Raw genomic sequence first — 13,215 nt, 5'->3', positions numbered from 1 at the left:
CTCACGTTCGCACGTAGAGGGCTGCGGCGCTTGGAGACGAGGTGGCCACCTGGGAGTACGGTTCTTGGGCAAGCGCCTACTTTGTGCCTGGCACTGTTCTACACAGGAACACAGCCCTATTCAAGGCAGGCGAGGAGCTAATATTCTGAAGATGGTGGTGGGGGTGCGGTGAACAGACAATAGAATAGACAGACCAGAGTGTAATTTTTTTTTTTTTTTTTTTTTTTTTTTTTTTTTGAGATAGGGTGTTGCTCTGTTTCCCAGGCTGGAGTGCAGTGGAGCAATCATAGCTCACTGCAGCCTCAAACTCCTGGACTCAAGCAATACTCCCACCTCAGCCTCCAAAGAACACAGGCGCGCAACACCACATCCAGTAATTTTATTTTTTGTAGAGACAGGGTCTCGCCAGGGCTGGTCTGGAACTTCTGGCCTCAAGTGATCCTCCTACCTCAGCCACTCAAAGTGCTAGGATTACAGGCATGAGCCACCACACCTGGCCAATAAATTCTATAAAAAATAAATAAATCGGCTGGGCACAGTGGCTCACGCCTGTAATCCCAGCACTTTGGGAGGCCAAGGTGGGTGGATCACGAGGTCAGTAGTTCAAGACCAACCTGGCCAAGATGGTGAAACCTTGTCTCTACTAAAAATACAAAAAAAAATTAGCTAGGCGTGGTGGCAGGTGCCTGTAATCCCAGCTACTTGGGAGGCTGAAGCAGAGAATTGTGTGAACCCAGGAGGTGGAGGTTGCGGTGAGTCGGGATCACGCCACTGCACTCCAGCTTGGCAACAGAGTGAGACTCCATCTCCAAAAAAATTAAATAAATAAACAAATCAAGTGACAGGATAGTGACTGAGGGTGTTCCTTAGATTAGGTGCTCCAGAACACCTCCTTGAGATGACATCTACATGATGGTGAGGATGAGGAAAACCTGGGGAGAACTGCAGGCAGAGGCAATGTGGCCATGGGTCATGGAGGGGGCGGCAGGTGGGTCTGAGGACAGGAGAGAAACTGGTGTGGGTGAGGGTCAGACAGCAGAGGGCTGAAGGCAGAAAGGTGACAGGGCACAGTGTGGCCAGGAGGACTGCCAAGGAAAGGCTGTGAAAAGTGGTGATACGAAACGTCTTCCGGATGGTTTTTAAATTATTTATGTATGTATTTATTTATTTTTTGAGACGGAGTCTCATTCTGTCTCCCAGGCTGGAGTGCAGTGGCACAGTCTCGGCCCACTGCAAGCTCCACCTCCTGGGTTCACGCCATTCTCCTGCGTCAGCCTCCCCAGTAGCTGGGAGTACAGGCGCCCATCACCATGCCTGGCTAATTTTTTTTGTATTTTTAATAGAGATTGGGTTTTACTGTGTTAGCCAGGATGGTCTCAATCACCTGACCTCATGATCCGCCCACCTCTGCCTTCCAAAGTGTTGGGAATACAGGCATGAGCCACCGCACCCGGCCTTTTTTCTTTTCCCCGCCCCGAGACGGAGTCTCGCTCTGTCGCCCACGCTGGAGTGCAGTGGTGTGATCTCAGTTCACTGCAACCTCTGCCTCCCAGATTCAAGCGATTCTCCTGCCTCAGCCTCCAGAGTTGTTGAGACTACAGGCATGCACCACCACGCCCGGCTAATTTTTCTTTCTTTTTTCTTTTTCTTTTCTTTTTTTGTATTTTTAGTAGACAGGGTTCCACCACGTTGGCCAGGCTGGTCTCAAACTCCTGACCTCAGGTGATCCTCCTGCCTCGGCCTCCCAAATTGCTGGGATGACAGGCATGATCCACCATGCTGGGCCCAGGGTGAGTTGTTAAATGGCTGGCAAGGCATCTCACGCCTGTCATCCCTGCACTTTGAGAGACTGAGGTGGGAGGATCACTTGAGCTCAGGAGTTTGAGAACAGCTTAACCAACATAGTGAGACTTCACCTCTACAAAATATTTACAAATTATCTGGGCAAAGTGGTGCACACTTGTGGTCCCAGCTATGTGGAAGGCTAAGGCAGGCGGCTTACTTGAGCCCAGGAATTAGAGGCTGCAGTGAGTTATGATCGCACCATTGCATTCCAGTCGGGGTGACAGAGTGAGACTCTGTCTCTAAAAAAAAATTAAATTAAAAAAGCAAAGAGTAATGTTCAGAATGTCTGCCTTGTTGGTACAAAATGGGTGACTAGAACATAGCTTCACACTTGTTTGTATTTGCAGAAAAAAATATTGCAGTAATACTGAGAAATTGATTTTATTTTTAAAATGGTGACCTTCGGAGGAAAGAGGAAGAGGGAACAGGGTGGATGGAACTTAGGGTGAGAGTGAGAAAAGGCATTGTCTGGCTGCTGAGTGGGAAACGGACCACAGACGGGGGAGGCAAGGAGCCAGCTGGGTGGGGAGGTGAGTGTGGCTACAACAGGGTGGGGCATGGTGGGTCAAGTACATTGTGTCTTTTGGGGCTTTGTTTTTTTTTGAGGTGGAATTCCATTCTTGTTGCCCAGGCTGGATTGCCCAGGCTGGAGTGCAGTGGTGTGATCTTGGCTCACTGCAACCTCTGCCTCCCGGGTTCAAGCTATTCTCCTGCCTTAGTCTCCCGAGTAGCTGGAATTACAGGCATGTGCCACCACGCCCAGCTGTTTTTTGTTTGTTTGTTTTGTTTTTTTTTTTTTTTTTTTTTTTTTTGAGAAGGAGTCTCACTCTGTCACCCAGGCTGGAGTGCAGTGGCCAGATCTCAGCTCACTGCAAACTCCGCCTCCCGGGTTTACGCCATTCTCCTGCCTCAGCCTCCCGAGTAGCTGGGACTACAGGCGCCCGCCACCTCGCCCGGCTAGTTTTTTGTATTTTTTTAGTAGAGACGGGGTTTCACCGTGTTAGCCAGGATAGTCTCGATCTCCTGACCTCGTGATCCGCCCGCCTCGGCCTCCCAAAGTGCTGGGATTACAGGCTTGAGCCACCGCGCCCGGCCTTGTTTTGTATTTTTAAGAGACGGGATTTCGCCATATTGGCCAGGCTGGTTTCAAACTCGTGACCTCAGGTGATCCACCCACCTCAGCCTCCCAAAGTGCAGGGATCACAGGTGTGAGCCACTGCTCCTGGCCCCTTTGGGGCTTTTCTGTATCTGAAGGCCTGTGGTTCAGTGTTCCCAAGGGACTTCCTGCTGGCCAGAAATGGTGGCTATAGGAGCTAATGATCAGTCGACAATGCTTACCATGTGCCTGGTCCTAGCCTATGCTCTGCATTTAAACCTCACAACAGGCCGGGCACGGTGTCTCCCACCTGTAATCCCAGCACTTTGGGAGGCTGAGGCGAGTGGATCGCTTGAGCCCAGGAGTTCGAGACCAGCCTAGGCAACATGGTGAAATCCCGTTTCCACAAAACATACCAAAATTAGCTGGGCTTGGTGGTGCGTGCCTGTAATCCCAGCTGCTTGGGAAGCTGAGGTGGAAGGATCATTTGAGCCCCTGAGGCAGAGGTAGCAGTGAGCCGAGATCACACCACTGCACCCCAGTGCGGGCAGCAGAGTGAAACCCTGTCTCAAACAACAAAATAAAACAGAACCTCGTAATAATCCCTGGAGGTAGGTACTATTAAAATCACCTTCATTTTACAGATGTGGACACAGACACAGAGAGGTTAAGTGACTTTCTCAAGATCACACAGCTAGGAAGTGGCAGTTGCTCTTAACCACTAACCACTGTGGTGTGCCGTTTCCCAATTCTTTTCCTTTTCCTTTTTTTTTTTTTGAGACAAGAGTTTTGCTCTTTCGCCCAGGATGGAGTGCAACGGCGCAATCTCGGTTCACCACAACCTCCGCCTCCCAGGTTCAAGCGATTCTCCTGCCTCAGCCTCCTGAGTAGCTGGGATGATAGGGCATGCACCACCACGCCCGGCTAATTTTGTATTTTTAGTAGAGACGGGGTTTCTCCGTGTTGGTCAGGCTGGTCTCGAACTCCCGACTGCAGATGATCCGCCCGCCTCAGCCTCCCAAAGTACTGGGATTACAAGCATGAGCCACCGCGCCCGGCTCTTTTTATTTTATTTATTTATTTATTTTTTGAGACACTGCTCTGTTACCCAGGCTGAATGCAGTGGTGTGATCCACCTTCTGGGTTCAATCCTCTGACCTTGGCAGGGATTGCAGACTTGAGTCACCCTGCCGAGCCTCCCAGTCCTTCACTGTAACATTGTTCTGTTAACTGCATTACCCTTTAGGTTGGTTATCTCCAAGGATTGTGAGCAATCATTAACACCTTAGTATGAATTAGCCAATATTTTCCCATCACAGAACAACAGCAATTGTTGCTGTGGTTTAAAGGGACTCTGTAGAGCAGGAGTTAAATAGCTGGGCTCTGGAATCATAACGCCTGGGACTGAAGCCCAGCGCCACCCTTTCCCAGCCATGTGACTTTGAACAAGTGACATCCCTAATCTGGGCCTCTGTTTCCTCATCTACAAAGTACTCATTTTCCAGATGAGGATACTGAGGCCTAACACACAGCACACACGACTTTAGAACCTGGGTTTTGAGCACATACCGCCTCCACCAGGACGAGGAACCCAAACCAGGTTCTGTGAGAGGGAAGTAGAAGGGGTTCTGCAGGCCCACGTGGGGTGTTCTGGGACAGGGTCCCAGGAGCTGGGATGTCAGCAGGAGGGACTTGCTCATTCTCTATACAGTGTGGACGAAAGGGGTTACTGGAAGCCTTGGGTCCATCTGCACAGAGACAGCAAGGTCACCTGAACGGCTGGACAGGCCAGGGTGCTCCTGGATGCTCCTCCTCAGGGGGCTCTTCTCTTCCTCCCAGACTGGAGTTCAGAGCCCCAGGATAAATGCCCAATCCTGGCGGAGCCACTTGATGGCACAGGTGGAGACAGGGCCCTGGGGCCCCAACTTCAGTCAGTGGAGGCGAGGTGGGAGATGTGCTTTGTCCTTGGTGAGACAGCCCAGCTCTGACCCTGCCCTGGTCCTAAGCACGGCCCCAGCTCCTGATTATACACACCTGGGACCACTGGGCCAACCAGAACCATTAAAATGTTGAAATAGGCCGGGCATGGTGGCTCATTCCTGTAATCCCAGCACTTTGGGAGGCTGAGGTGGGTGGATCACAAGGTCAGGAGTTCAAGACCAGCCTGGCCAAGGTGGTGAAACCCTGTCTCTACTAAAAATACAAAAATTAGCCGGTGTGGTGGTGCACACCTGTAATCCCAGCTACTCGGGAGGCTGAGGTAGAAGAATCACTTGAATGCAGGTTTCAGTGAACTGAGGTTTCTGTGAACCAGGTTTCAGTGAACCGAGATCGCACCACTGCATTCCAGCCTGGGTGACAGAGCAAGACTCCATCTCAAAAACATAAATAAATAAAATAAAACAAAATGTTGAAATGTAGGCCAGGCCTAGTGGCTCACACCTGTAAACTCAGCACTTTGGGAGGCCGAGGTGGGCAGATCACTTGAGGTCAGGAGTTCAAGACCAGCCTGGCCAATATAGTGAAACCCCATCTCTACTAAAAATACAAAAAGTAGCCAGGCATAGTAATGCGCCTGTTATCCCAGCTACTTGAGAGGTTGAGGCAGGAGAATCACTTGAACTTGAGAGGTAGAGGCTGCAGTGAGCTGAGATCGTACCACTGCACTCCAGCCTGGATGACAGAGCGAGACTCTGTCTCAAAAAAAAAAAAAAAAAAAAAAAAGATGGCTGGGTGCGGTGGCTCACGCCTATAATCCCAGCATTTTGGGAGGCTGAGGTGGTCTTTGAGGTCAGGAGTTCAAGACCAGCCTGACCAACATGGTAAAGCCCTGTCTCTACTAAAAATACAAAAAATTAGCCAGGTATGGTGGCACATGTCTGTAATCCCAGCTACTCAGGAGGCTGAGGCAGAAGAATCACTTGAACCCAGGAGGCAGAGGTTATAGTGAGCCGAGATCATACCATTGCACTCCAGCCTGGGCAACGAGAGTAAAACTTCATCTCAAAAAAAAAAAAGATAATGTTGAAATAGAGGACTGGGCATGGTGGGTGAATTGCTTGAGCCCAGAAGTCCAAGATCAGTCTGGATAACATAAGGAGACGTCGTCTCTACAAAAAAGTAAAAAAATAGCCAGGCGTGATGGCTCACACCTGTAATCCCAGCACTTTGGGATGCCAAGTTGGGAGGATTTATTGAGCCCAGGAGGTCAAGGCTGCAGTGAGCTATGATTGTGTCACTGCACTCCAGCCTGGGTGACAGTGAGGCTCTGTCTCTAAAATAAAATTAGGTCAGGCACAGTGGCTCACCTCTGTAATCGTAGCACTTTGGGAGGCCGAGACAGGCTGATAATTTGAGCCCAAGAGTTCAAGACCAGCCTGGGCAACATAGCAAGATCCCGTTTCAGAAAAAAAAAAAATGCTGGGCATGGTGGTGCATGCCTGTAGTCCCAGCTACTTGGGAGGCTGAGATGAGAGGATCACCTGAGCCTGGGGAGGTCAAGGCTGCAGTGAGCCAAGATTGTACCACTGGACTCCAGCCTGAATAAGACCCTATCTCAAAAAACAAAATATATATTTTTTTAAATAATAAAATTAAAAAACATAAAATAAAAATTTTTTAGAAAGCCACTACTCACTTCTGCACCGGGCATGGTGGCTCATGCCTGTAATCCCAGCACTTTGGGAGGCCGAGGCGGGCGAATCACGAGGTCAGGAGATCGAGACCATCCTGGCCAACATGGTGAAACCCTGTCTCTACTAAAAATATACAAAAAAAAAAAAAAAAAAAAAAATTAGCTGGGTGTGGTGGCACGTGCCTGTAATCCCAGCTACTTGAAAGGCTGAGCAGGAGAATCACTTGAAGCCAGGAGGCGGAGGTTGCAGTGAGCCAAGACTGCGCCACTGCACTTCAGCTTGGCAACAGAGAGAGACTCTGTCTAAAAAAAAAAAAAAAGAAAGAAAGCCACTACCCACTAATGGCCCAGCTGCTCCCTTGGGACCCTCCAGGCCTCTCCATGCCCCAGCATGAAAGGATTAACCCCGGTTCAATAGGGGGTTTCCCTGACCCAGCTCTGGGGGCCATTGTCCTTCCTGACTGGTGGATGGCCCTGGCAATATTTGGTATTTTCCCTGGCTCTGCCCCAATATCAATCCCTCCACCCATAAGTTCAGAATCCTCGGAGAGGGGTATCCATTTCACAGAACCCCTCTGCATCCTTCAAAGCCTACCTTAATGTCACTTCCTTCAGGAGGCCCTCCCAGATTTCTTCACCACCCCCAGAGTGAATAGGTCCCTCCCCCCTGCCAGGCTCCCAGGTATCTTGAGCCATTCAGCACACCTTGCTCTGATCCTCACACTCAGGCCCTTCTCCTCCCATCCTGTGTGAGCACCTTGATGCCAGAGACCATCTTCCTCTCATCTTTGCAGCCTCAGTACCAAGGGCCATTATAAGCACAGCACAGATTTCATGGAGTGGCTGAATGATTTGTTTGTTGTGTGATCACTGTACTGAGTCAATATCAGTCATCTTTGGTCATGAGCATGCCCCTTGACCCAGATTCCTACAGGAGCACGCATATAGGGGCCCTGCTGGCTGGGGCTGGGGATGGGGGTGGGGTGGGGAGTTCAAGGGAAGGCGAGGTTTAGGATAAGAGTCCCAAGGGCGCGGGCTCAGCAGGGCCCGTTCTCATGCTCTCTGGCCCAGGAGGAGTGATTCTCCATCTGGCAGGCCCAACTGTGGTGCTGGGACAGGGACAGGAGCAGAGGCCACAGGAGGAGAGAGGGAGGTTGTGGGGGGAGCTCGAGGAAACCCATGGTAACCGGGCAGGGGGAGGAAAAACAGCCACACAGTGTTATTGTTACAGAACCATTAAATACAACTTATACACAAGCCGGGCGGTGTCAGCAGGGCAGGGAGAGTGCGAGAGGGTCAGGGGTGAGCAGTCCGGGCTCGGTCCTGGAGGAGGCTGAGGCTGCCATCGTGGGAGGGGCTGGGCTGGCGGAGGCCGGGCTGCCTGTGGAGGCCTTGAAGCTTTGCCAGCAGCTCCTGGATGAAGTCCTGAGACAGGACGGGGGAGCTGAGAACGTGGGAACATCGTGGGGGCACCCCTTGCCCCTGTCCAGCCCAGTCCCTGACCTGGGTGCCTCCTCCTGTTCTCTGATTGTGGGGTTGGGGGAGTTAGGGGCGGAGGCTATAGACATAGAGAGAAAAGTGAGCTAGAAGAAAGACAGAGATGGGGAAAGAGCAATGGGAGGAATGGAGAGAAAGAGCTAGGAAGAGAGAGAGAGATCCAAGGAGACAGATAGGGAGTGGGGGAGGGGGAGAAACAGACACAGACAGAAAGAGAGAGACGTGTAGAGATAGAGACAGACAGAGACATAGGGACAGAGAAAGAAACACAGACACGTGGAGACAGGTCCCCAGAGATAGATCCAGGGCGGACAGAAACGCAGTGACGTTTGTCCCTCAGAGCTAGCTGAAGAAACATGAATAGTTTTCCCTTTTAAAGCAGGGAAGGAAGTGGGAGGGGTTGGGCCGCTCAGCTTCAGGGCCTGGGAAGATGGAGGGCCCCCAGAGGTAGGGAAGGGAGCCCGGGGTGGCAGAGGCAGTGACAGGGGAGAAGGACAGAGGGAGACTGAGCCTGAAGGTTGGCGGCCAAAGGACAGGCACAGGAGAGACAGAAACAAGACAGATGGGGGAGGACAGAATGGAGCCCCCTTGGCAGGTGGGGGAGAAGGGGAGAGAGACAAGGAGGAGGACAAAAGACACCCCTGCAGACCAGAAAGAGCTGCAGAGGGCGGGGGAGGGGGTTCCCCAGAGACCCTTCTGCCTGTCCCAGGCATGGTCAGCTTCTTCCTACTCCCCCATCAGAGAACTTGGGGCCAGAACAGGGCCCGTAATGAAGGAGAGAAAACTCACCTGGACAGGTTTCCCACACGACTTCAGGAGTCCCTAAAACCCCCAACCAAAAAAAAAACAAACAAACAAAAAACAAAAAACAAAACAAAACAAAACAGTAAATGATGAACAGCTACTCCCCTCCAGCCCCTTCCCTTTCCCAAAAAGCCCCAGCAGCAAGACAAATGGAAGTCAGACTCCAGGGTGGACTGCCTACCAAGCTTCAAGAGAGGAACAGAGCCCAAGGGGCATGTGGAGTGACTCAGGGCAGGGGTGAGTCACTAGATCCAGAGAGGGCGAGAGGGTCGCACAGCACTTCTCTCCTCTAAAAAGGCATACGCCATAAGCAAGGACATGGCTGCCAAACTGCCTGGGTTCGATGCCCAGCTCTGCTCCTTCTGAGCTGTGTGACACTAGGCAAGGGATTCAACCTCTCTGAGCCTCATTTTCCTCATGGGGAAAATGGAGTTCACACTAGCGACTGCTTCAGAGGGTTTTGTGAGGGTTAAATGAGTGAATACATGTAAAGCCATCAGTGCCCAGCATCTAGTGAGCACTCAGTAAACATGTGAACTACTGCTATTATTTTTAGGGAGGTGCAAAGTGGGGACCTGGAGGACACTTCCCCCCCACCTACCTGGATTTTCCGGCTTCTCTCCTCTTCACTCTCTAACTCCAACAATTCATCAATGTTGATCTCATCGGGCATGTCTGCCTCCTAGGGCCAGGGAGAGAGGGGTGCCTAGGATCGCCTTCCCTCCCTCCCTCGCCTTTGTCCAGGGCTCTGCAGGAGCCCCACCGGCCCCAGGGCCCAGCTGGCGGGTTCTGGAGCATTAATGTGGCAGTCAGGGACAGCACTGCCAAGGCAGGACATCTGGGTGTTGGGGGGGAGGGGTGACAGATGGGCTGATGGAGCCCCAGGGCCCTGTACCAGCCCGATGCCTGGGCCCATGGGCCCCGGGAGCCTCGGGGCTGGCACGGGTCTCTCGCCTTGGCTCCAGTTCCCACAGAGGAAAACAGGCCTAGTGGAGTCCTGGAATGTCAGATTCTGGGATTCAGGAGAGGGGCTGGCTTCTGCCCTTTCAAGGAAAAGTCTTAGCACTAGGTGTGGGGGAGGAGAGGCTGGCAGCCAGCAGCCAGCTGGGGCGGCCCCTTCCCCCAGGGGACAGGAAGGGAGGGGACAGCTTGGGCCAGGCCCTGGGGGGCCAAAATGCAGCCTGATGAGACCGGAAGGAGGACCACTGAGGCCCCTCAAGGTGGGTGGGTGGGATGAGTCATGAGCTCAACTCAGCTGCTAAGAGCGGGGCGCTTAGTGTGGCCTCTACAGGCAGTGGCCCAAGCGCAGGCTGGCTCAGTACCCCTGCTGGGAACAGGACCCAGCTGTCCCCAGCTGTTGAGGGAGCAAGAGAGCCTTGGAGTTATGAATCCTTTCCTCCCCAACCCAAAGTCCGGCTGTCGGCTTCAGGCCTGGGGCTTCAGGGCTGGATGGTCCTGGTTCATGTGTGGTGAAAAGGCTTCAGCAAGGACACAGGTGTGTGCGTCTGCCAGGGCCACTGCCTGATGTCAAGGGCCCGGGGCTGGTTGAGCAGGCAGAGGGACCCGGCATCGTGCAGTGGCTTCGTATAGTGGCCTATGGTCCTGCAGGTGTGAGGTGTGTGGCTCTGGCTTGGGTGCGTGACACATCAGCATGTGTCCACAGTCAGCTGTGGGGCCCACCACCCAAGCATGGCCTCATAGATGACACCTGCCACTAGCAACCAGATTGGTTCACTGGTATGGGCCCAGGTGTGAGTCTGAGAACAGAGGGACTGCATGTCACTGTGGGGGAAGGGCCATGCCTTCCACCATTGTCGCACCATGAAGAGGAGGAATCGTGGGTCCTGTGTCCACTGTAGCATACAGAAGTCACAGAAGGCCCAGAGCAATGGCTCACGCCTGTAATCCTGACATTTTGGGAGCCTAACAAGAGAGAATTGCTTGAGCCCAGTAGTTCAAGACCAGCCTGGGCAACATAGCGAGGCCCGATCTCTTTTTCTTCTTTTTTTTTTTTGAGACAGAGTCTCCTTCTGTCACCCAGGGTGGAGTGCAGTGGCACGATCTCGGCTCACTGCAACCTCAGCCTCCCAAGTTCAAGTGATTCTCCTGCCTCAGCCTCCCAAGTAGCTGGATTACAGGTGCCCGCCACCATGCCCGGCTAATTTTTGCATTTTTAGTAGAGATGGAGTTTCACCATGTTGGCCAGGCTAGTCTCGAACTCCTGACCTCAAGTGATCTGCCCACCTCGGCCTCCCGAAGTTCTGGGATTACAGGCGTGAGCCACCGTGCTCGGCCGGTAAGGCCCCACCTCTAAGGAAAAGAAAAAAGAAGTCACTGAAAGTGTGACTTCAAGCAGAAGCTCGAGTGATGAAGTACCTGTGTCTGTCAATACATGGAGCTATGGCTTAGGCTCTTGTGTGCCTGTGAACAGCAGTGTGTTCTGCAGTTGTATGTCTGCCTGTTCCTATAGCTTACAGTTTTATGTCTGGGTGTAGTTATAAACTCTGTTGGGTTTTGTTTGTTTTTGAGACACGGTCTCACTCTGTTGCCCAGGCTGGAGTGCAGTGGCGCAATCTTGGTTCACTGCAACCTTGGCCTCCCAGGCTCAAGCAATCCTCCCACCTCAGCCTCCCGAGGAGCTGAGATTACAGGTGTGTATGTGCCACCATGCCCGGCTACGTTTTAATATTTTTGGTAGAGACAGGTTTTTCCCATGTTGCCCAGGCTGGTCTTGAACTCCTGACGTCAAGCAATCCTCCCGCCCCGGCCTCACAAAGTGCTGGGATTACAGGCGTGAGCCACTGTGCTAGGCCAATTTCTGTTGTTTTATGTCTTTGAGTGGCTGTGGATCAGCGCTTATGCTTGCAGGTGGTCATAGTTTTTAGGAGATAGGAAGGGCCATAACTTGAGTCATTTTGTGTTCCAGTGGGGTTGTGCTGTGTCTGACTACGGCTATGGCCCACACCGCTGTGTCTCCGGGTGGCTGTGGCTGTAGCACATGTTGAACTGTAGGTGACCCTCCACCAACCCCCACACCCCCCGCCCCCGCTTGTGTCCTTGTGGGTTTGTGCATGGCTGTTACTTCTGTGTTGTGTCCATGAGCGGCTAGAGCTTCCTTCACTGTGCACATCTGTGTCTGCTTTTGCTTCCTTTGCCGTGGGTCTCTGTGTGGCTGTATCTCCCCTGTCACTATGTCTATGTTTGGCTTTATGACACCCGCCTTCCCCCACTCTTTCTCCAGACGTGGTAGTTTCAGCTCAACTTAGCCTCCTCCCTCCTCATATGCTAAACTCCTGGCCCTCCCCAGGCGTTTGGACACATCTCTGGAGACCCAGGTGTTTGTATGTTGCTCTCGGTGTGTCCACAAGCACAATGCCATAGGCCACGGACGGCCAGGCCAGTGAGTGCCCGGCCCTGGGGCACTCGTCCTCTTGTGCAGTCCAGGCTGACCGTGCACCAGCGAGTGAGCACCGAGACCCCAAGGGCGTGGGATCTCCGCGCCTGGGCTCCATCTGTCCCCGACCACTCCCGAGCCCTCCCCGGGCTCACCATGCCGCGGTACAGCTCCTCCAGGCGCCCGTCGATCCACTTCTCCACGTCCAGCCGTCGCTGCAGCTCCCGCCGGTCATACTTGACGGTGACGCGCGCGTGCCGCTTCTGCAGCCCCCCGGGACTGCCCCCCGGCCCGCGGGCCCGCGATGGAGACTGCAGCTTGCTCAACACGCGCTTGCCCAGCCGCTGAGCTGCCATCGCGCTGCTGGCCTCAGCCCGGTCCCGCGCTGTGCGCCTTCGCCTCGCGCCCCGGGTGCTTCTTACGGGCCGGGGCGGGGCTGGCCGGGGGCGGGGGCTCGGTCTCGCCTGGAGGTCGGCCCCGCCCCGGCTGCCTCGGGCCTCAGTTTCCCCGTCTGCAATGCGAGAGTAGGCCTCTGCGTCGGCTTCAGGCACGCAGTCGTGCGGCGTTCAGGTATGGGTGGGGACCCAGAACTACGGGCGGGTCCCTGTGTCGGGGGCTCCGGGGCCTGGATCCCGTGGGGCGGGGGCCCGGGACAGACACTCGGGACCCGGCCTGTCTGCGCCCTCTGGCGGTGGCAGGGGTGGTGCGGGAGCGCCTGCGCCGCCATCGCTGTAGAAGGTCGAGCAATCACTCGTTCTTTCGTTCGTTCATTCATTCATTCACTCATCCATCCATTTGTTCACTCATTCCGTTTAACGAATTTATTTTTTGAGTCGGTGTCTCTCTTTGTCACCCAGGCTGGAGTGCAGTGGCGCGATCTCGGCTCACCGCAACGTCAGCCTCCCAGGTTCAAGCGATTCTCCTGCCTCAGCCTCCCAAGTAGCT

At 53.5% G+C, this 13,215-nt stretch overlaps 1 protein-coding gene across 1 annotated transcript; it reads right to left on the bottom strand.

The window, feature by feature from the left end:
• Positions 1–7,794: 7,794 nt before the first annotated feature.
• On the bottom strand, positions 7,795–12,908 carry PPP1R14A (protein phosphatase 1 regulatory inhibitor subunit 14A). The gene is made up of 4 exons (XM_010385699.2): positions 12,426–12,908; positions 9,478–9,558; positions 8,862–8,894; positions 7,795–8,000 (listed from the first exon to the last, which is right to left on the bottom strand). Exons 1-4 carry the CDS (start codon positions 12,624–12,626, stop codon positions 7,872–7,874), a joined length of 444 nt encoding a protein of 147 aa, XP_010384001.1. The 5' UTR covers positions 12,627–12,908; the 3' UTR covers positions 7,795–7,871.
• Between the last annotated feature and the right edge of the window lie 307 nt (positions 12,909–13,215).

The sequence above is a fragment of the Rhinopithecus roxellana genome, chromosome 12 (genome assembly GCF_007565055.1).
Source record: "Rhinopithecus roxellana isolate Shanxi Qingling chromosome 12, ASM756505v1, whole genome shotgun sequence".
Lineage (NCBI taxonomy): Eukaryota > Metazoa > Chordata > Mammalia > Primates > Cercopithecidae > Rhinopithecus > Rhinopithecus roxellana.
This window is presented reverse-complemented; position numbering and strand designations above follow the sequence as displayed.